Source organism: Salvelinus alpinus, chromosome 26, assembly GCF_045679555.1.
Source record: "Salvelinus alpinus chromosome 26, SLU_Salpinus.1, whole genome shotgun sequence".
NCBI lineage: Eukaryota > Metazoa > Chordata > Actinopteri > Salmoniformes > Salmonidae > Salvelinus > Salvelinus alpinus.
The window spans coordinates 3,479,637-3,502,257 of NC_092111.1; the positions used below are offsets into that span (position 1 = coordinate 3,479,637).

At 43.3% G+C, this 22,621-nt stretch overlaps 1 protein-coding gene across 1 annotated transcript in view; it reads right to left on the reverse strand.

Annotated features, from left to right (window-relative positions):
• The window catches only part of LOC139554257 (oxysterol-binding protein-related protein 10-like), a 129,784-nt gene that overhangs the window by 74,720 nt on the left and 32,443 nt on the right, over window positions 1-22,621 (reverse strand). The window contains exons 3-4 of the mRNA XM_071366999.1: window positions 16,084-16,163; window positions 6,369-6,440 (exon numbers count right to left, since the gene is read on the reverse strand). Of these exons, the coding sequence (XP_071223100.1) occupies window positions 6,369-6,440; window positions 16,084-16,163 (152 nt within the window). The remainder of the gene's footprint in view (window positions 1-6,368; window positions 6,441-16,083; window positions 16,164-22,621) is intronic.

The window sequence follows — 22,621 nt, forward strand, 5'->3', positions numbered from 1 at the left end:
AGTACAATCTTTGTCCCCATGTGCAGTTGCAAACTGTAGTCTGGCTTTTTTTTATGGCGGTTTTGGAGCAATGGCTTCTTCCTTGCTGAGAGGCCATTCAGGTTATGTCGATATATGACTCGTTTTACTGTGGATATAGATACTTTTGTACCTGTTTCCTCCAGCATCTTCACAAGGTCCTTTGCTGTTGTTCTGGGATTGATTTGCACTTTTCGCATCAAAGTACATTCATCTCTAGGAGACAGAATGCGTCTCCTTCCTGAGCGGTATGACGGCTGTTTATACTAGCGTACTATTGTTTGTACAGATGAACGTGGTACCTTCAGGCGTTTGGAAATTGCTCCCAAGGATGAACCAGACTTGAGGTCAACAATTTTTTTTCTGAGGTCTTGGCTGATTTATTTAGATTTTCCCATGATGTCAAGCAAAGAGGCACTGAGTTGAAGGTAGGCCTTGAAATACATCCATGGGTACACCTCCAATTGACTCAAATTATGTAAATTAGCCTATCCGAAGCCTATCCGAAGCCATGACATAATTTTATGGAATGTTCCAAGCTGTTTAAAGGCACAGTCAACTTAGTGCATGTAAACTTCTGACCCACTGGAATTGTGATACAGTGAATTTATAAGTGAAATAATCTGTCTGTGATGTGCATGGTTTTGACCATTGCGCAAGGGGGGAAATGATAGAGGAAGGGATAGAAATGATAATCAAAAATAGAAAAACAAGGATACTGGTCACCATATCTACAGGCAATGGTAGATGATGCACTAATGAGATGCGAAGTATATGCGAAAAACAATGTACGAAAAGGGATAACCACACCCATAGGCCACATTCCGACATATAGTAATAGACCATGTGGATATGATAAAGAAGGTAAACGGTAACACACGTTGGTTATAATAGACAGATTTAGCAGATGGGTAGAAGCAGTACCATCAGCAGATTAGGGATCAGGAACAGTGATAACATTTTTAACCAGAGAAGTAATAACCAGAATAAATGGAACCCTCAAGGCTAAACTGGATCAAACCTGTGCTAGCGCAAAGCTTAATTGGGTGGATGCACGAACACTTGATCTAATGAGTCTAACCCCGCATGAAATGCTTACGGGTCGACCCATGCCAGTGCCAGTTCCAAGAGGGCCCTATAAAGGTCCCTCATTAGAGCGATTAGAAATGGAGTTAAAAGCATGTGTGAGACAACTAACTGCTATCCATGAAGTTATTTATCTCCAGGAAAAAGAACCTGAACCAGGACCAGATGTTCCCGGTCCGGTGATCACAGGAGATCGGGTCTACATCCGAGTGTTCCGGAGGAAGTGGAACAAGCCAAGGCGAGAGGGTCCCTACAAGGTGGTCCTAGCGACACCAACAGCCATCCAGGTGGAAGGAAGCACTACGTGGTAGCATCTAAACTACTGCACCAGAGTTCCGGAAGGGATCGGTGAGCGACCATCAAGCCATGAGGAAGCAGAGGATGCTGATACACCGGAGCAGGAGCCTGGAGGAAACAGAAGGAGAAGAGGACCAAGGCGCAACTCCCACAAGCCAACAGACACTCTCTCCTGAAGATCCAGAGAGTCAAGGGATGGGGAGGAGTGACATGCACGTTTCTCCTGATGGCATATCTACTCTGGTAGATACCCCAGACAGTGGCACTGACCAAGGAGACAGAGAAACAACAAGAAGTAGCGAGGAGGTTGAGTTCCCCGTCATCGACTTCTCTGCTCTCTCATGGTCCCCCTAACGGGGATCTGGTAAAATAACGACTATGGAGGGAAGCAGAAGAAAACGACTGGTATGAATGGGCTCAATATAGAGCGTCTAAATTAAGACAGACAAATGTCTTATTGTGTGCACCTTTGCCACTGAAAGAATTAGTGGTTGTACCTAATCCTTATGATTATAGGGACTGTGCTGACTTGAATCAAAACGTTTGCTATTTGAGAAGATCAAGAAGGCCTTATTGTCCAGCTGAATGTTTGTCATATTTGGGTAATCCACACTATCGAAGATACTACAACCAAACAGACTGGGGAAAATGGTGTCAAGAATTGGATGTACGGGTGGAAGCACAGAAGTTAGAGACCCCCATATAAGCATCAAATAGATTATAAACAACCATATGAATGTCTTAACAGCACAGAAGGACAGCATGAGATGGGTAAGTTTAGAGGCACATGTGAGGGCACATGTGAGGGCCCATGAGACCTACGTGAGACCTACGTATCAAGCAGCCGGGAGTTGGGTGGGAAAAGTAATTACTCACGATAGTTGTCAAAAATCTAACACTACCATTAATTGCACCATATGAAGAACAGACTGTGGTAGTGGCAGATTTCTTCTGGATATGTGGAGGGAACATATGAAGGGCAACAATACCAAAAGGATGGACAGGCCTTTGTGCAAGGTTAGGTTGATTCAACAGATAACGGTCACTGAATGGAACCCTAGTGATACTAAGCAACAAACTACCAAACATAGAAGGAGAGAATATAAGTCTGACCCCAAGGTCTATTTAGAAGCAATAGGCCGACCTAGAGGAATCCCCAAGGAATACAAATGAGGTTAAGGATTTGAATCATTATTTCTCTGGATAACACCAAACAAAAATCCAGAATGGATGAATTCTATTTACTATAACCAACAAAGATTCATTAATTATACAGACTCTGCATTGACAGCTTTGGGAGAAGTCGTACAGGCCACAAGCAGAACGACATGGCAGAACAGGCAGTCCTTGAATTGGCTCTTAGCAGAAAAAGGGGACGTTTGTGTTATGTTTGGCGATGATTGCCATTGCCTCCCCTGGGAAAATGGGGAGCAATGTTTGCAAAAAATGGCAATCATGATAGGTGTTACGTTCCCCAGTTTCTGTGTTCTGGTTTGTACTTGAGTGTATGTGTTTCAGGAGACAGCTTCATGAGTTCTCCCCAACCAGCTGATTGGTCGACTCAATGGCTAATTGATGATTGGAGCTGACCCCGCCCCCTCGTCAAGAAGCAGCTGACTCTAATTAAAATTGCCACCTGAAGATATAAAAGCCAGTGTTCTGTTCAGAAGAGAAAGGATTAGAGATTAGAGAGAGATCATTGTAGGCTAGAGATTGAATATTTTGGAGAGATGATGAGAAAAGATTAGAGGGAGATTGAATATTTTGGAGAGATCATGAGAAGAGATTAGAGAGAGAGTTTGAATATTTTGGAGAGATCATTAGAGAGGATAGGCAGGGTGAGATCATTGAAGGCTGAGGAATGCAGAGAGTTTGATTGAAAGAGAGATATTTGCTGAGAGAGGAGGCTGATGGCTTTGGAGTAATTTACTGTGTTCGTTGTTGCTGGGAGTGGTTGGTATATTCTGTGAGTTTGTTGCTCAGTCAGACAGAGCCTCATTGATGTCCTGTGTTTCTGAGTGTTTGTGAAATTGTTAATAATTATTCTGTTTCATTTGTTCCCAGGGGGGAAGGGGAAGGCACTTAGGGAGTGCTTAGGCAAGAGGCCCGCGGGCATACATATACCCGTAGTATATTCATTGTCTAGGCACACTAGGTAAGACCTGGGCGGACCACCCCCTGTATTTTGGTTAGGGCACCAGGTGGTGTTAAGTTAAGTGGTTAGATAGGAGAGGGGGGAGCTTTGATATTTACTTTCTTTGCTTTGGTTCCGTCCAGCCCCTTTTCCCCATATTACCGTGTAGGAAATAAATCCTAGTAAACGGTAAATTCTGCCTTTGTTGTCCTTACTCACGCCTACAGTCCATACCTCTTTTGCTTCACGGGGAGTTGAGTTGCAGCAGGGTGTTGCGTTCCCTCTTCTCAGAGGTGTGCGTAACAATAGGTGTCGCACTAGTGGTGATGGGAGTGGTATTCTGTTGTGTTTTACCTTTACGGAAATCTCTCCTGATCCAACGACGGTCATTATCAACCCACCCGTGGAGGTGTACCCTGTCCCTGGAGCTCCAGGACAATACACCAACGAAAAGGGAAAACCGTGTAATGCTAAAGGAGGACCTTTGGACTGTCCATTTGGAAATCCTGAAAGCCAATGGGGAGTAGCTCCAGTGGGAGGATGGGCTTGTCGCGTCTATCAACAACAACAATTGTTAGAGATTGAAATAGATGGTGAACTTCCTGACATGTATCCAGCTCCGGACTATGTCGAGGATAATGAGGATCCTAATCCTGATCACAGGTTTCAACCGAATGTAGGAGCACATTGGCACCAACTGTGCCCTAAAAGAGGGTATTGTAAGTGGTGCCCAATGGGATGGAAAGAAAGAGATGGACATTATCATCATATTGAACCGTTGGATTGTGCAATGTGTCAAAGGGGTGATTGCCCATTGTATTGTGATGAATAGTGTGTTTAGTGAATATACATATATTCAGTATATCAATTGTTGAATGATACTATAAATGATGTTAGACCTTCTGAGAATATGTTTTGTCGAAACGTGTATGTAACATAGGGCTTTTCCGGGACCATGCCCTTAATCCTCCGACAGGTTTAACGCTTATGCTAACATGGTTGTTGGAGAGGTGTCCGTGAGGGAGGGCCACATGTTTAGGTGTCATATTGAGAACGATGTTATAAGGGTTTATGAGGTTGAGTTTGTTGTTTTTGTTGTATTCTACATAACTGAGAAAACCTCGGGTAAGACAAAGCAATGCATGCACATGCGTATACACGGTATGTTAAAGTACAATTGGCTGGAGGATGGATATAGTACTTCTTTCTAGCTATATGTGAAAGGAGATGTTTGCTCCCGATTCCCCAGTATGGGTGAGGAAGAGGAGCAACGGTCGATAAGGAGAAAGGGAGGCAGATTGCCTCCACAGCAATACATACAGAAGGTGCTTCTCCTTCTCACGTGTACTGGATCAAATTTAAGGGTTTGGGACGGGGGAATGTATGGGTGTTTTCTGTTAAGAGAATGTATTTCTTGTTAAAATGCTGAAGAGCTCTAAAAGGAGTAAGCAAAGACACAATGTGTATTCCTGCGATTAAGTGTATTTATTGGTATAATTCTATAATGGCCTATAGTTATCTGTACTTAATCCTATAATGGCCTGTAGTAATATTATAATACGATAATGACATGTAGCAATCTTATAATTGCCAATAGTAATCTGTACTTATTATTTTCTGGAAATAATGTACAGGCGCGCCACCAATATAATCGATCCAAGGAACTAGAGGGGAGTTGAAACCCCGCCTAGAGGAAAGAACTTAGATTTGGAAACAATCGTGGAGTAAAGCCAAGGGGATATGGTTATTAGCTTAAAGTGGAGGGACTATGAAACTTGAATAAGCATGAAACTGTATAAAAGGAGTGGACTGAGACCGGCAGTTGCTCCATGGACCAACTCGGCTTGTTACTTTGTAATAAAGTCTATTTGAATTCACAGGCTCCGATATCTGAGAGATATTATTGAACCAATATTTCCACGACGTTAGCAAGTTTGGTAGGCTACTATTGATCATCAGCAGCATCAGAGCTTGGAGAAGTCTAGTTACCGTGACTAAACGGTCACGTGGAATTTGACTGTGTTCATGGCTCGTGCCTACTGGTGTGCTGTGGTGGCAATACAGTCACCATAATAGCCCTAGTATGAAATGCTTGACAGCTTTGTTAATACAAAGTGTTAAATCTCCACCGAAAGCATAAATAAGCAGCTAACCTGAGGAAAGCGGTGTTTACTTATCAGTTGTACACCCAGCATTGGAGATAAAATACTGTAGAACAGAAATGCCCTCATTCCCCAAATGTATTTCAGTGCTCAGGCTAACATGGAGTCATTGTAGATTGTGTATGCTAAGCCAGGAATACATATTAGCCTTCGGAGGAGATGCAATACTGATCTCTGAAGTAGAATGGGAAGCTTAGACACGATTAGACTACGACGGTTGCATGGTAATGACAACTTGTGCCCTCTGTCACGGTACAGGAATCCACCCCCAAAAACTGCTTTTGACAAGAAAAAAAATCCTCATCTTCCTCTTCCCCCTCTTCTTTTGGGAGCCTTTCCCTTGCTGATCCAAGTTAGGGAGTATAATTGGACTTCTCTGTCTATTCAACTGTGCAGCACTTTTTGAAAAAGCGAATGTGGTTTGAGAGTTTGCAATTACATTTTTCAAGCTGGTATCCAATAATCTAAAGGCGTTTTCTTTACTTTTAAATATATGGATGAGTGCAGAAAGTCAGAACCAGGACACAACTAGAGATAACGACATGGAGAACCGTATAAGTGTATGTATGCCTACAGTATATAGAGAACTGAAAGTAGGCAGGTGTTTGTGCTGGGCCAATTGTTTGTACAGAGTCAGTAGCTGAGGTGTGGATGGGTGCATCGGGACTCACCAGCCCCTCCTGGCTGCCTCCCGTCGTTCTCTCCACACTCAGATGCTCATCCGACCCCTTCAACTTCCACACCTAAGGCCAAACACAAAATAACAGAGAACTCAGTACATGGTCCTGTTCAGTAGGTTGGGAAATGGAAAGACACTACCTGAACTTGTCCAATAAGAAAAGTTATTTATGTTTTCCATTACAAATCTATGTGCCCTACTGAACATGACCCAGATGCAAAACGGATTACGTTTCTTCCTTCCGCGGTTCAAATTAACTAGTCGGCTCACTACTATACAGTAGGTTCTGAATCTCAACTGTTTCCTCCACAACCTAGTGACTTCCAAAACCAGGCTGTCAAGGCCCACAGCAGAGAGCCAGAGGATGGGGTAACTCCATAATGAGGCTGACACTCCACTGGCTCCACTGTCAAATGGAGAAGCAATGTACCCCAACAGGGCTGAACTGGACCTCCAGAGATGGTGAATGCATGGTCTGCTATCCTCTTATCTAACATACCAAGAGAGCAGAAGTCCATAACCAGCCATACTTCTGCAAATTCAAAACATTCCCCAAATCAAGTCAACATTGGCACAGGCTGAAAACAAAACTCATTTACATAAGGAAAACAGGTCATTCTGATTGTCTTTTTGACATGGAAACTGGACGAATATTTCTGCGAGTTCCTGTGCCACGAGGCATGGGTGGAGGAAACGGGGGTGATGCATCATGGGAGAGAGAGAGAGAGGAGATGCAGACAGACAGAGAGCGCATTGATTGTAGACTGCTGCGGTGCACTCACACAATCAGTCTGAGGACATGGAGAGATGGTGGGGGGGGGAGGAAAGGGACAGAAAAACAGCATTGAAGAATAGGCTACTTGCTGAAACATTTTCCAACAAAGACAACACAACATGCTGGAGTAGAATTAAAAAAACGAAACACTCAGGTGGCAATCCTGAATCACTATGACCTCGATGTGAATATGACTTTCCCCACACAAAAGCTTTTGAAATCAAAAAGGTTTCCCATTTAAAAGCTATTGCCAGGTGGCACATACCCAGGTTACCTCTTACACTCAAGCAGAGAATCAGGGATGATAATGTATTCAAAAAGGGAATAGCTGACTCATAAGGCCTACTGTAGCAGCTGCAGGGCCCTATGTGAGTCCATAACCAGCCATACTTCAGCAAATTATATACACTCCTCAAATCACATCTACATTGGCACTGGCTGAACATAAACTCATTTACATCAGAAAATGTGTCTGTCCGGTGTCTTTCTTTTTGATAGGAAACAGGAACAATATTTATGAGTTACAGTGCCACGAGGCATGGGTGGAGGAAATGAGGGCGATGCATCATAGGAGAGACAGAGAAGATGCAGACAGACAGAGAGAGCATTGAATGTAGACTGCTGCGGTGCACTCACACAATCAGTCTGAGGACATGGGGAGATGGTGCGGGGGGGGGGAAGAGAAAGAGAGCGAGCGAAGGAAAAGGAGATAAAAACCAGCACTATACAGTATGCTGAAGAATAAGCCATTTGCTGAAACATTTTCTTACAAAAACAACACAATATGTTGTAGTAGAATAAAAAGGACTAAAACACTCAGGTGGCAGTCCTGAATCACCACGACCTCGGTGTGAATATGACTTTCACAGACTTTCCCCACACAAAAGCTTTTGAAATCAAAAAGGGTTTATAGGTTTGGAAGGGTCCCCCCCTTCAAAGCTATTGCCAGGTGGCACGTACCCAACTTCGCTCTCACACTCAAACAGGCAGAGAATCAGGGATGATACTGTATTCAAAAGGGAACAGCGGTCTCACATAAGGCCAACTGTAGCAGCTGCAGAGCCCTGTGGGAGGAGATAGCAGGAGAGTTAGAGGGGTAGCGGTGGGAGGAGCAGGTGTACGAGGTGTACGAGGTGCCAAGATCAGATGGGATCTAATGGAGAGGAGCAATCTGCGAGGTGATGGTACGAAAGCACTGTCTTCAGAAAGTATTCACCCCCCTTTACTTTGTTCACATTTTGTTGTGTTACAGCCTGAATTTAAAATTGATTAAATTGAGATGTTGTGTCACACAATACCCCATAATGTCAAAGTGGAATTATGTTTTTAGAAATGTTTACAAAATTAATAAAAAATGAAAGCTGAAACATCTTGAGTCAGTAAGTATTCAACCCCTTTGTTATGGCAAGCCTAAATAAGTTTAGGAGTGAAAAGTGGCTTAAAAACTCAATACATTGCATGGGCTCTGTATGCAATAATACATGATTTTTGAATGACTACCTCTCTGTACCCCACATATAATGCACAATCTGTAACATCCCACAGTTGAGGAGTGAATTTCAAACACAGATTTAACCACAAAGACCAGGGAAGTTTTCCAATGCCTTGAAAAGAAGGGCATCTTATTAGTAAATGGGGAAAAAATGTAAAAGCTGACATTGAATATCCCTTTGAGCATTGTAAAGTTATTAATAACACTTTGGATGGTGTATCAATACACCCAGTCACTACAAAGATACATGCATCCTTCCTAACCGAGTTGCCGGAGAAGAAGGAAACCGCTCAGGGATTTCACCATGAGGCCAATGGTGAGTTTAAAAACAGAGTTTAATGGCTGTGATAGGAGAAAACTGAGGATGGATCAACAACATTGTAGTTACTCCACAATACTAACCTAAATGACAGAGTGAAAAGAAGGAAGCCTGTACAGAATAAAAAAATAAATAAAAAAATGCATCCAGGTTGCATTAAGGCACTAAAGTAAAAATGCAAGAAATGTGTCAAATAAATTAACTTTTTGTCCTGAATACAAAACGTTATGTTATGTTTGGCGCAAATCCAACAACACATCACTGAGTACCACTCTTCATATTTTCAAGCATGGTGGTGGCTGCATCATGTTATGGGTATATAGAATAACTATCTTCAAAGTAATGACTCAGGACGTCGGTTGTGAGATGAAAGCTTCTTTTAGTAATAATACTGATTTACTTGTACATAACTGACGCTATCGCTTTTTTTAAACTTCCTGTCGCAACGCATTCTGGTACTTGCGGTCAATAGCGTAATCTAATACATCAGAAATATGTACATAGTTCTCTCAATATCCATCACATGAATTCTAATACAATTACTCTTGTACATATGTAAATAACTGTAAAAGAAATATATCTTTAGATACAGCTCAATGAATGAACTGTATACATTAACTCTGTCACCCATTTAAGTTACAACATCCTCCGCCCGATGAACAACTGTGTTCATCTAAATCTCTAAGCAGTATATCAACTGAATAGGTCTCCTCAAAGTCCCTGAGGCAGTTCGAACTGAACATGACTTAACTAGGCCATCTTGGCCTGGAAACAGTTCCTCAAACTTCCGTAGTTTCCAGGTTTGTCTAGGTGTGTTATCTTCTCCGATGACTGCAACGTCACTCACTTTCAGTTGGGTGGGCTGTGGTGTGTTACATACAGCAGTGTGCTGACTATAGATCCAGTAGGTAGTCTCTTCGCCAGCTGTTCCAGAAGCTGGTCACAAGTCTCTGCCTGTACTTCCATCTGCGTGCCTTTTTCTCCTTGTTGAGCTTTGGGTGCTGAGTTTTCTGCCTTGAACAGTTCGTCAGCAGTCAGTTCACCTTGCATCTTCATGTTTGTATGAGCATTGGCTATGAATCTCTTTATCCAGGCGGTCACAACACTCTTCAGTTTGCTGTACCTTTCAAGCTCCAACATGGGTTCAGTGCTGTCTGTGCTGTTTGATGTGAGCTGTACAGTCACCAGGTCACTGGACTTGAGTTCTGTATCCACCTCTTCTGGATCCTTCGTCATCAATCTCCTCCGACTGATTGGGTGATGCCAGAATGCTTGGTCCGTTCCACCATAGCTGGCTCTGTGTCAAGTTTTGAACAGTTTGTCCTCTTGTAGGGATGTCGGCTGGATTTATTTTCCCTTCCATATGTGACCATGACTCTGGATTGGTCAAGAACTGGATCTGTGTCACTCTGTTTGCGACAAACTGTTTACATTACTGAGCTGCAAATCCAATGCAGCACAATCATAGAGGCTGTCCACATTTTGATCTGGTTTTGTTCCATTTTCAGTGTGGTCATGAGTTTTTTTTGCTATTCTCGCTCCAATCACAGCTCCCATGAGCTCCAGGCGTGGCAGTGTCATTTTCTTGAGTGGGGCTACCCTGGACTTTGATGTGACTAGACTTGTCATTGTTTCTCTGTCTTGTGATTCACCTTGCATGTAAGCTACAGCACTGTAAGCCCTTTCATTTGCGTCACAGAACACGTGTAGTTTCAGTGTGTGGCTAGTTCTGAACACTACGGTTGCCATTCTCATCCCAGCTGAGTCCTCTCTCCCACATTTCCTGGAGCATTTACTTGACCCTGATGGTGAAGGGGATCAGGAAGCCAAGAGGTTTGAAGATGCGTGCAGAATACTTCATCTGGTCCCGGTCTCCACACTAAACCTAAAGCTTTGAGCACTACTCCTTGTGTTTCTAGCATCAACGGGTGGTAAGTTGTCGTACTCCCCTCCCATTTTGTTTTCAGTTCAGGAGAGTTAGTCATCCCCTTGCAGAGGTCTGTGCCTGCAATCGACACCATTCGTTTTGCAGTTGTCACAAAGTAAGCCTCTTCAAACATCGTGTGAACTTGCAATGAAGTCATCTACATAGAGTGACTTCTGGTTGTTCTGTTTCATATTGTTTCAGGTGCATCCTGAATGTAGCTGCGAGCAAGAGTGGACTTGGCGAAGCTCCGAATACCACTCTGTTCATCCTCAGCACACGCAGCTCCTCTTCATTTTCTCCCCTTGGTGGGCCTGTGAGCCATAGGAATCTCACAACGTCCGTCTCTCTCTGCTAGGGATATCTGCAGGAAAGCCTTCTTCATGTCTGCCATGAATGCGATTTCATGTAGTCTGAAATTATCTGAACGCCGAGCAGATTCGGATTCAGGTTCGGTCCTGTGAGTAGACAGTCATTGAGGGATGGACAGCCTTATGCATATTGCCTCGGCGACACTTGACATGGACACGGGTCCCTGCACCGACCATCCAAAGGTGCTCTCTAAAGCAACCAGCGTCTCTGTCAGTCGCTCCACTCGACCTGATACTATTTGACAGTAGTAGTCTGCTCCTATCAGGACAGAGTTTAGGATCATTGTCATCTCCTGGAAAGTCTGCGAGCTGCAGTCCCTTTCTATTGAGCTCATGTTGAATATGCTCTCCAGGAACCTTTATCACAGCTGTGCACACTTGTGGGGTTTCAATTGCCTCTATCTCTGTTCTCTGCTGTTTGTCCCAGACATTCTCTTCAATGTGTTGTGTTAGGACGTTGCTGGAGCAGAAGTTGGGAAGAGTGAGTACCTCTTCACAAGGTTTTCATGTATGAAGCTTTTCTGACTGCCTCCATCTAATAAACAATGAGCCATCTTCCTGCCCAATGGGCCTTTTACCCATGCCTTTGCCTTTTTGTAGCAACACAGTGTACTGTCCATCTGGTTTCATCTTCACTGAATGGGGAATAACTGAGGAAACAACAGCTTCTGCAGAAACAATAGGGGGTTGCACCTCCCTCTTACTGGTACACACAGCAATGTGATGCACATGACACGTTTTTGACTTTGCAGAAATATGCTGTGTGTTTCTGTCCTAAACATACAAAGCATCTTCCAATTTTCTTTAGTCTCTCTTTTTCTCTTTGCGTGAAGCAATATTGTGGTCAGGGCAGTTTTCTGATTAGTGGTCTGCACTGTCACAGAATAGACAGTTTTGTTCCTACTGCCTGGCTGTATGCAGTGCAGCAGCAGATGGCATGCTGGGTCATTTTGTTTTCATTTCATTGGAGAAGCATGACTTGTTCCATGGTTTGCTCTCTTTCTGTTGGTTGCATGTTCTTGGTCATCTCCCTGGTCTGAACCTCTTTCTGTAGGAAACGGACAATCATCTACTCCCCTCTGACGACTATAGTTAAGAGCTATGTCCTCCTAAGATTGGGCATAGTAGGCTTCAATAGGATTCTGACACTACACCCAGTGATTCCAAGCTCCTAATCTGAATTTCACATTCATCATATAGCTGCCTTAATGCATGTGAGAGGATTTCCTTACAGGAGTGAGATTCTGCAGCTTTGACATGTGAGCACGAATCACTTTGTCGTCACCGTGCGTTCCGTACCTATACCGTGGGACTCCCATCCTCCTCAATTGTTCAAGTCACCAGCCTCCAAATGGTCAATAGCGTAATCCAATACTAACCAATAGAACAGAAATATGCACATAGTTCACTCAATCTCCATCACACGAATTCTAATTAAATGACTCTTGTCAATAACTGTAAATGAAAAATAGTTGTAGATACAGATTAATGAATTAACTGTAAACATCAACTCTGTAAACCATTTACACAGTATTCTTTTCATTGGCAAGAACTAAGAAGTTTTTTAGGATACAAATAAATGGAATAGAGCTGGGCACAGAATAGAGCTTAGCACAGTCCGCTTTCCAACAGACACTGGGAAACTCGCCTTTCAGCAGGACAATAACCTAAAACGCAAGGCCAAATAGACACTGAAGTAGCTTACCAAGGGAACACTGAAATGTTCCTGAGTGGCCTAGTTACAGTTTAGACTTAAAATGCCTTGAATATCTATGGCACGACTTGAAAATAGCAATGATCATCAACCAACTTGACAGAACTTACCCAAAACGACTCACAGCTGTAACTGCTACTAAGGTGATTCTAACATGTACTGACTCAGGGGTGTGAATACTTATGTAAATGAGATATTTCTGTATTTAATTTTCACAAATTTGCAAAAATGTGTCATTATGGGGTATTGCGTGTAGATGGATGAGACAAAACAATCTAAATTAATCAATTTTGAAATCAGGTTGTAACACGACAAAACGTGTAGTAAGTCAAGGGTACTGAATACCCTGCATTCGGAAGGTATTCAGACTACTTGACTTACAGCCTTACTTTAAAATGTATTTAAAAAATTAAAAATCCCCTCATCAATCTACACACAATACCCCATAATTACAAAGCAAAAACTGCTTTTTAATAAATGTTTTCAAATGTATACATTACCAGTCAAAAGTTTGGACACACCTACTCATTCAAGGGTTTTTTCTTAATTTGTACTATTTTATACATTGTAGAATAATAGTGAAGACCTCCAAACTATGAAATAACACATGGAATCATGTAGTAAACAAAAAAAAGTGTTAAACAAATAAAAACGTTATATTTTATATTCTTCAAAGTAGCCACCCTTTGCCTTGATGACAGTTTTGCACACTTGACCTTCTCTCAACCAGCTTCACCTGGAATGCTTTTCCAACATTCTTGAAGGAGTTCCCACATATGCTGAGCACTTGTTGGCTGCTTTTCCTTCACTCTGCAGTAGAACTCATCCCAAACCATCTCAATTGGGTCGAGGTCGGGTGATTGTGGAGACCAAGTCATCGGATGCAGCACTCCATCACTCTCGTTCTTGGTCAAATAGCCCTTACACAGCCTGGAGGTGTTGGCTCAAATGCATTAAGAAGGAAAGAAATTCCACAAAGGCACACCTGTTAATTGAAATGCATTCCAGGTGACTACTTCATGAAGATAGTTGAGAGAATGCCAAGAATGTGCAAAGCTGTCATCAAGGCAAAGGGTAGCTACTTTGAAAAATGTGTTTCACACTTATTTGGTTACTACATGATTCCATATGTGTTATTTCATAGTTTTGAGGTCTTATCTATTATCATACAATATAGAAAATAGTAAAAAATAAAGAAAAACCCTTGAATGAGTAGGTGTGTCCAAACTTTGGACTGGTACTGTATTTATATATATTTTTTAATGGAAATATCACATTTACGTAAATATTCAGACCCTTTACTCACTACTTTGTTGAAGCACCTTTGGCAGCGATTACAACTTTGAGTCTTCTTGGGTATGACACTACTAGATTGGCACACCTGTATTTGGGGCTTTTCTCCAATTCTTCTCTGCAGATCCTCTCAAGCTCTGTCAAGTTGGATGGGGAGCGTCACTGCACAGCTATTTTCAGGTCTCTCCAGAGATGTTTGATCGGGTTCAAGTCCGGGCTCTGGCTGGGCCACTCAAGAACATTCAGAGACTTGTCCCGAAGCCACTCCTGTGTTGTCTTGGCTGTGTGCTTAGGGTCATTGTCCTGTTGGAAGGAGAACCTTGGCCTCAGTCTGAGTGCTTTGGAGCAGGTTTTCATCAAGGATCTCTGTACTTTGCTCCGTTCATCTTTTCCTTGATCCTGACTGGTCTTCCAATACTTGCCGCTGAAAATCATCCCCACAGCATGATGCTTCCACCACCATGCTTCACTGTAGTCATGGTGCCAGGTTTCCTCCAGACTTAACACGTGGCATTCATGGGCCTGACAGTCCTTTAGGTGCCTTTTGGCAAACTCCAAGCGGGCTGTCAGTGGCTCCCGTCTGGCCACTCTACCATAAAGGCCTGATTGGTGGAGTGGTGCAGATATGGTTGTCCTTCTGGAAGGTTCTCCCATCTCCACAGAGTAACTTTGGAGCTCTGTCAGAGTGACTAGGGTTCTTGGTCACCTCCCTGACCAAAGCCCTTTTCCCCCGATTGCTCAGTTTGGCCGAGTGGCCAGCTCTAGGAAGAATCTTGGTGGTTCCAAACTGTGTTCTTGGGGACACAGTTTCTTGGGGACTTTCAATGCTGCACATTTTTTGGTACCCTTCCCTAGATCGTTCCCTCGACACAATCCTGTCTCGGAGCTCCCCGGACAATTCCTTCGACCTCATGGCTTGGTTTTTGCTCTGACATGCACTGTCAGCTGTGGGACCTTATATAGACAGGTGTGTGCGCCTTTCTAAATTATGTCCAATCAATTTAATTTACCACAGGTGGACTACAATCAAGTTGTAGAAATATCTCAAGGATGATCAATGGAAACAGGATGCACCGGAGCTCAATTTTGAGTCTCATAGCAAAAGGTCTGAATATTTATGTGAATAAGTTATTTCAGTCTTTAATTTTTAATACATTTGCCAATATTTCTAAAAAACTGATTTTGCTGCGTCATGATTGATGAATAAAATTGACAAAAAATAAGGCTTATTCTATTTTAGAATAAGGCTGTAAAGTAACAAAATGTGGGAAAAGGTGTCTGAATACCTTCCGAATGCACTGTATATGAATGATATCTATTTTTTTGCCTGCTGTGTGCATTGAGGCTGCAGGAAAGCGAAATATTTCCAAAATCCAACCACTATAGAAAAGAGCATTTGCTGTGTGCCAACAATGCACCCAACAACAACACAGTGGTTTGAAACAAAATCTCACAACCACAAAGCTGCTTTCTCAAACTACAGCCTTTCTCCCACTCCTGACCCCTACACTAATACCATAGTTGTCCATTCAAGCCCTTTGTCCAAAGCCATATTAACAGCAATTTCATTTCCTCCAAAGTGCCTGAACCCAAGTAATTATAGAAATCTGAACTGTGCTTACAGAAGAGGGAAATGCCTGCGATGCGATTTGTAAACTCAGTGGTATATTCATCTCTAAGGGGAAGTCAAGGCTTCCCTGTCACTGCACGGCTCTTCCTTAGGGACATATGCCAGGAGCTTAGTTGTGACTGCAGTGTGTATGTGTGTGTGTGTGTGTGTGTGTGTGTGTGTGTGTGTGTGTGTACGCGTTGTAAACACCTTGGCACTGCTGTCGGAGTGGCGTCTGGCACATGCTTGGAGTTGGTTCATCCAGAACCGCTGCTCTTTGGCGTCGGATGCTACGGAGAAACAAAAGGAGAGAATCAAATGTTCATTTCCGATAACCATCATCAACACAATAGGAGAAATAGGACATCATCATTACACGAGTTCATGGTCACGTCAATAGATAGTCATCACAAAATGTATGTCATTATGTATTGCATATCACATTTCAGATTGACATCCAATTTGTGGCTAACACATTATCAACCAACGTGCTGTGTATTCTATTAAAGGGTCAGGGTATGCATCGGTGTCTGTGTGAGGAGCACTCACAGGCCCAAAGACGGCCTGCTATTCAAACACCAACCATGTAAAAAAGTGACTCACTGGTAGGGCTGTTGCAGTGACCGTATTACCGCCACACCGGTAGTCATGACCGCAGTAAAATTATGCAATCTGGACACGTGCTGGTAGTCAGGTCGCTGACCTCACTGTGAATCACCTCACTGTGATTGATCAATATAAAGAAAGAAGTTCAACAACAGGTTGAAACTGAGTGGAAAACATGGTTGTTGTCGATGTTGTTTCAAAGCCTAACAACGAAATGGACAGAGCTTTCTAGGTTGATTCATAAAGATTATCATACGCATATTAGAGCTCATGCACATACAGTTGAAGTCGGAAGTTTACATACACCTTAGCCAAATTTAAACTCATACCAAATTTAAACTCAGTTTTTCACAATTGTCTCTCAAAGCACTTCATGATGACGGAAGTGAGTGCTATGGGGCGATAGTCATTTAGCTCAGTTACCTTAGCTTTCTTGGGAACAGGAACAATGGTGGCCCTCTTGAAGCATGTGGGAACAATAGACTGGGATAGAGATTGATTGAATATGTCCGTAAACATACCGCCCAGCTGGTCTGTGCGTGCTCTGAGGACGCGGCTAGGGATGCCATCTGGGCCGGCAGCCTTGCGAGGGTTAACACGTTTAAATGCTGCGGTGAAGGAGAGCCCGCAGGTTTTGGTAGTGGGCCATGTCAGTGGCACTGTATTGTCCTCAAAGCGAGCAAATAAGTTGTTTAATTTGTCTGGGAGCAAGACTTCGATGTCCGCGACATGGATGGTTTTCTTTTTGTAATCCGTGATTGACTGTAGACCCTGCCACATACGTCTCGTGTCTGAGCTGTTGAATTTCGACTCTACTTTGTCTCTATACTGACGCTTAGCTTGTTTGATTGCCTTGCGGATGAAATAGCTACACTGTTTGTATTCGGTCATGTTTTCGGCCGCCTTGCCATGATTAAAAGCAGTGGTTCACACTTTCAGTTTTGCTGTGATACTACCATAAATCCACAGTTTCTGGTTGGGGAAGGTTTTAATAGACACCGCGGGTACAACATCACTGATGCACTTGCTAATAAACTCACTCACCGAATCAGCGTATACATCGATGTTGTTGTCTGAGGCTATCCGGAACATGTCCCAGACCACGTGATCGAAGCAATCTTGAAGCGTGGATTCAGATTGGTTGGACCAGCGTTGACCAGACCTGAGCTTGGGCGTTTCCTGTTTTAGTTTCTGTCTATAGACTGGGAGCAACAAAATGGAGTCGTGGTCAGATTTTCGGAAAGGAGGGCGAGGGAGGGGTTTGTATGCGTCGAGGAAGTTAGAGTAGCAATGATCCAGAATGCTGCCAGCCCGGGTTGCACATTCGATATGCTGATAAAATTTAGGGAGCCTCGTTTTCAGACTAGCTTTGTTAAAATTACCAGCTACAATAAATGCAGCCTCAGGATGTGGTTTCCAGTTTACATAGAGTTCAATGAAGTTCTTTCAGCGCCGTCGAGGTGTCTGCTTGGGGGGGATATACACGGCTGTGATTATAATCGAAGAGAATTCTCTTGGTAGATAATGTGGTCGCATTTGATTGTAAGGAATTCTAGGTCAGGTGAACAAAAGGACTTGAGTTCCTGTATGTTATTATGATCACACCACGACTCGTTAATCATAAGGCATACACCCCCGCCCTCCTTCTTACCAGAGAGATGTTTGTTTCTGTCGGCGTGATGCGTGAAGAAACCGTGTGGCTGTACTGACTCCGATAACATATCCCGAGTGAGCCATGTTTCCGTGAAACAGAGACTGTTACAATCTCTGATGTCTCTCTGGAAGGCAACCCTTGCTCGAATTTCGTCTACCTTGTTGTCAAGAGACTGGACATTGGCGAGTAGTATCCTTGGGAGCGGTGAGCGATGTGCCCGTCTACGGAGCCTGACCAGAAGACCGCTCCGTCTGCCCCTTCTGCGGCGCCGATGTTTTGGGTTGCCTACTGGGATCCGATCCATTGTCCTGGGTGGTGGTCCAAACAAAGGATCCGCTTCAGGTAAGTCGTATTCCTGGTCGTAATGTTGGTAAGTTGATGTTGCTCTAATAGTTCTTCCCGGCTGTATGTAATAAGACTTACGATTTCCTGGGCTAACAGCGTAAGAAATAATACATAAAACAAAATACTGCATAGTTTCCTAAAAATGCGAAGCGAGGCGACACTCTGTCGGCGCCAACAACTCCCTATGCCTTCATTAACAACACTGTTTCACGACGCATCAGTGACATGGCAGGAGATGTTTTGAAACAATTACTGCTTCGCATACAAGCCAGATAATTCCATGTGTTACAGCTGGATGAGTCAACAGATGTGGCGGGCCTGGCACAGCTCCTGGTATATGTCCGTTACGTTTATGGGGGGTCAATTAAGGAAGACATCCTCTTCTGAAAACCACTGGAAACCAGGACAGCAGGAGAGGATATTTTTAAAGTACTGGACAGCTTTGTGACAAATGGACTTCGGTGGTCAAGATGTGTTGGTACTGATGGTGCAAAAGCCATGAAAGGGAGACATAGTGGAGTGGTAATGCAGTGCAAGCAGTTGCTCCCGACGCCACTTGGGAACACTGCAGCATCCACGAGAGGCTCTTGCTGCCAAGGGAATGCCTGACAGCTTGAAAGACGTTTTGGACACTACAGTGAAAATGGTTAACTTTGTTAAAGCAAGGCCCCTGAACTCTCGTGTATCTTCTGCACTATGCAATGATATGGGTAGCGACCATGTAACGCTTTTACAACATACAGAAGTGCGCTGGTTATCAAGGGGCAAAGTATTGACACAAGCTTAAAGTTTTCTTTACTGACCATAATTTTCACTTGTCTGACCGCTTGCATGATGACGAGATTCTCACACGACTGGCCTACCTGGGTGATGTTTTTTCTCGCCTGAATGATCTGAACCTAGGATTACAGGGACTCTTGGCAACTATATTCAATGTGCGGAACAAAATTGAGGCTATGATTAAGAGAAGGTCTTCTCTGTCTGCATTAACAAAGACAACACACAGGTCTTTCCATCATTGTATGATATTTTTGTGTGCAAATGAACTCAAACTTACGAACAATGTCAAATGTGATATAGCGAAACACCTGAGTGGGTTGGGTGCGCAATTATGCAGGTACTTTCCCGAAACGGATGACACAAACAACTGGATTCGTTATCCCTTTCATGCCCTGCCTCCAGTCCACTTACTGATATCTGAACAAGAGAGCCTCATCAAAATTGCAACAAGCGGTTCTTTGAAAATTCAATTTAAATCAGAAGCCACTGTCAGATTTCTGGATTGGGCTGTGCTCAGAGTATCCTGCCTTGGCAAATCGCGCTGTTAAGACACTGATGCCCTTTGCAACCACATACCTATGTGAGAGTGGATTCTCGGCCCTCACTAGCATGAAAACTAAATACAGGCACAGACTGTGTGTGGAAAACTATTTAAGACAGACTATCCAATACAACATTGCAGAGTTACAGTATGTGCATCCTTTCAAGCACGCCCTTCTCATTAATCTGTGGTGAGTTATTCACAATTTTTGATGAACAAATAAGGTTTTATATGTAAGATGGTTAAATAAAGAGCAAAATGATTGATTATTATTATTTGTACCCTGGTCCTATAAGAGCTCTTTGTCACTTCCCACGAGCCGGGTTGTGACAAAAGCTCACACTCATTATTATGTTTAATAAATGTATGTGTGTGGCAGGCTTACAATGAAGGCAAAAAACAACATTTGAGGGTGCGCTGACCCTGGTGCTAGAGGAGGTACGCAGCTGGAGGTTGAATGTTTGAAGGGGTACGGGACTACATAAATTCTGGGAACCACTGGTCTAGACTATCTAGACCAATTGGGCTGATCATTCTGACTGACTGGTAAAACTTTAGTTCAAGAGTAATTCAGCATCTCAACCTATTCTGTGAGATACAATTTAATATTATGTACCCAAGTCTCAAGTCCCCATCCATGGAGAAAATAGTAGTGATTAACTGAAACAATGGGCAGTGGTTGATCATGAAGGGTGAAGTGCTGAATGTTAAATCTATTCATGTGAGTTAAGCTCGAGAACGAGTCGTTTCTTGGAATGATAATGGCCTCAATTTGAGCACTGTGACATGAATGTCTGTCAATCACTTAAGGCCTTCACTGTTTTTCAAGCACCCGAAATGTCGCTTGAGTGAAGAGGCACGAGAAGGACACTAGGACAGATTCAGAGACACATACACACAGACGAATGTCAATGTGAAACTTAAAACAGTACCTTCTCCAGCGAATAGCTCCTCTGCTCTCAAGAGAAGGCTCTGTTCATGCAGGCTATTCCTAATGAAACACCTGCACTGTCAGTCTGTTAAGACCCCCCCCCCCCATTGATTCCTTCTACACCATAAACATATCTTTTCCTTTCAAAACGTCTCAGTTTAGAGTCTGCAACGCATTTAGATCAGCAATTTTGTGTCTTGATTTACACAGGCTATGCCGGGATTGTACATAATTAGCTATCTGTAACGAACAGAGGTGGATCTGGCAGAGTACCTGTTTTGAATGATGAAAAGGACGCCAAGTCTCTAACATGAGCTATTTGCACACTAATCATTACTTAGCGAAGATCAGGTCGTTCTTGTGCTCATTCTAAAAAGGTAACCCATTTAGTTAAAAAAAAGGTCCCTGGTTTGGAGTTGGAAGGCTGGCGGTTCCATTCAGTTTTGGAAAATGAGAACAAGCAGCACAACACAGTCCTACCCATTTACAAATGAGCAACTAGTACTACTCAACAATGCTCTACACATCCCTTTTTTTAAATAACAATATCTCTGCATTTCAATAAGGTCAACATGCGCTTCAATGTAGACTCTCAAGAGGGCACTAATGTCTATCCATTGCCATTCAAGTACTACACCATGACCACGTAATTACACTGCTGCTAATGACAATGACTGAATGGATGTTGTTGGCTATAATAATACGGTCATGGGAACTTGTAGGGGGATCTGATTAAGGTGAAGAGATAATATGACAGGGCAGCGCTCTGAATATGTACTTCATAACTGATAGTGATGGAAGTTAAGTTAAACATGACTACTATGGGACAGTAGGGATTATTGCAGTTGCTGGGAAGAACATTGTAAAGCCCCGGGCTTATTCTACGCAGTGGCCGCTCGCAAAAATGTAATGTATGTAGTAGGGCTGCACAATTCATCAAATTCACATCGAAATCGCAATATTGACATGCACAATGTCCATATTGCAAGAGATCCATAATCACACCCATTAAAACACCACTATGCCACGTGAGACATCCGTTTTTCCTAGTTTACTCCGTTTGTCATCTCATTCCCTCACCTCTTGTGGCTGCTTCCCAAACAGGCCAAGTTCCACCCCCTCTCAATCAAGCAGCGCAGTTCCTCCTCACTGTTAAGATTCACTAGAAGTTGTTCTATTAAGACAAAAGCTGTTCTGTTCGGTCAAATGCAGTAAACAAATTGTTCCAAAAAAGAACGATGCTGCTTTCCACTTTGCTTCTTAATATAAATCATTCCATTTCAATGATTCCAACAATTCACCCAAGTGTTTTGATCTAAAGTGAACTGCCAAAATAAAGAAAACACTTAAGTAAATGAGGGATACAAAGTATATTGAAAGAAGGCGCTTCCACGCAGGTGTGGGTCCTGAGTTAATTAAGCAAGTAAGATCCCAACAATATCCCATTATACGGTCATGTATAAAGATGCCCAGTTGCCCATTATTTTGGCTACCGTGGCTAGATGAAGAGATCTCAGTGACTTTGAAATAGGGGTCTCAAGGGCCTCCCGGGTGGCGCAGTGGTCTAGGGCACTGCATCGCAGTGCTAGCTGCGCCACCAGAGTCTCTGGGTTCGCGCCCAGGCTCTGTCGCAGCCGGCCGCGACCGGGAGGTCCGTGGGGCGACGCACAATTGGCATAGCGTCGTCCGGGTTAGGGAGGGTTTGGCCGGTAGGGGCAGGTACACGGTGTTTCCTCCGACACATTGGTGCAGCTGGCTTCCGGGTTGGAGGCGCGCTGTGTTAAGAAGCAGTGCGGCTTGGTTGGGTTGTGCTTCGGAGGACGCATGGCTTTCGACCTTCGTCTCTCCCGAGCCCGTATGGGAGTTGTAGCGATGAGACAAGATAGTAATT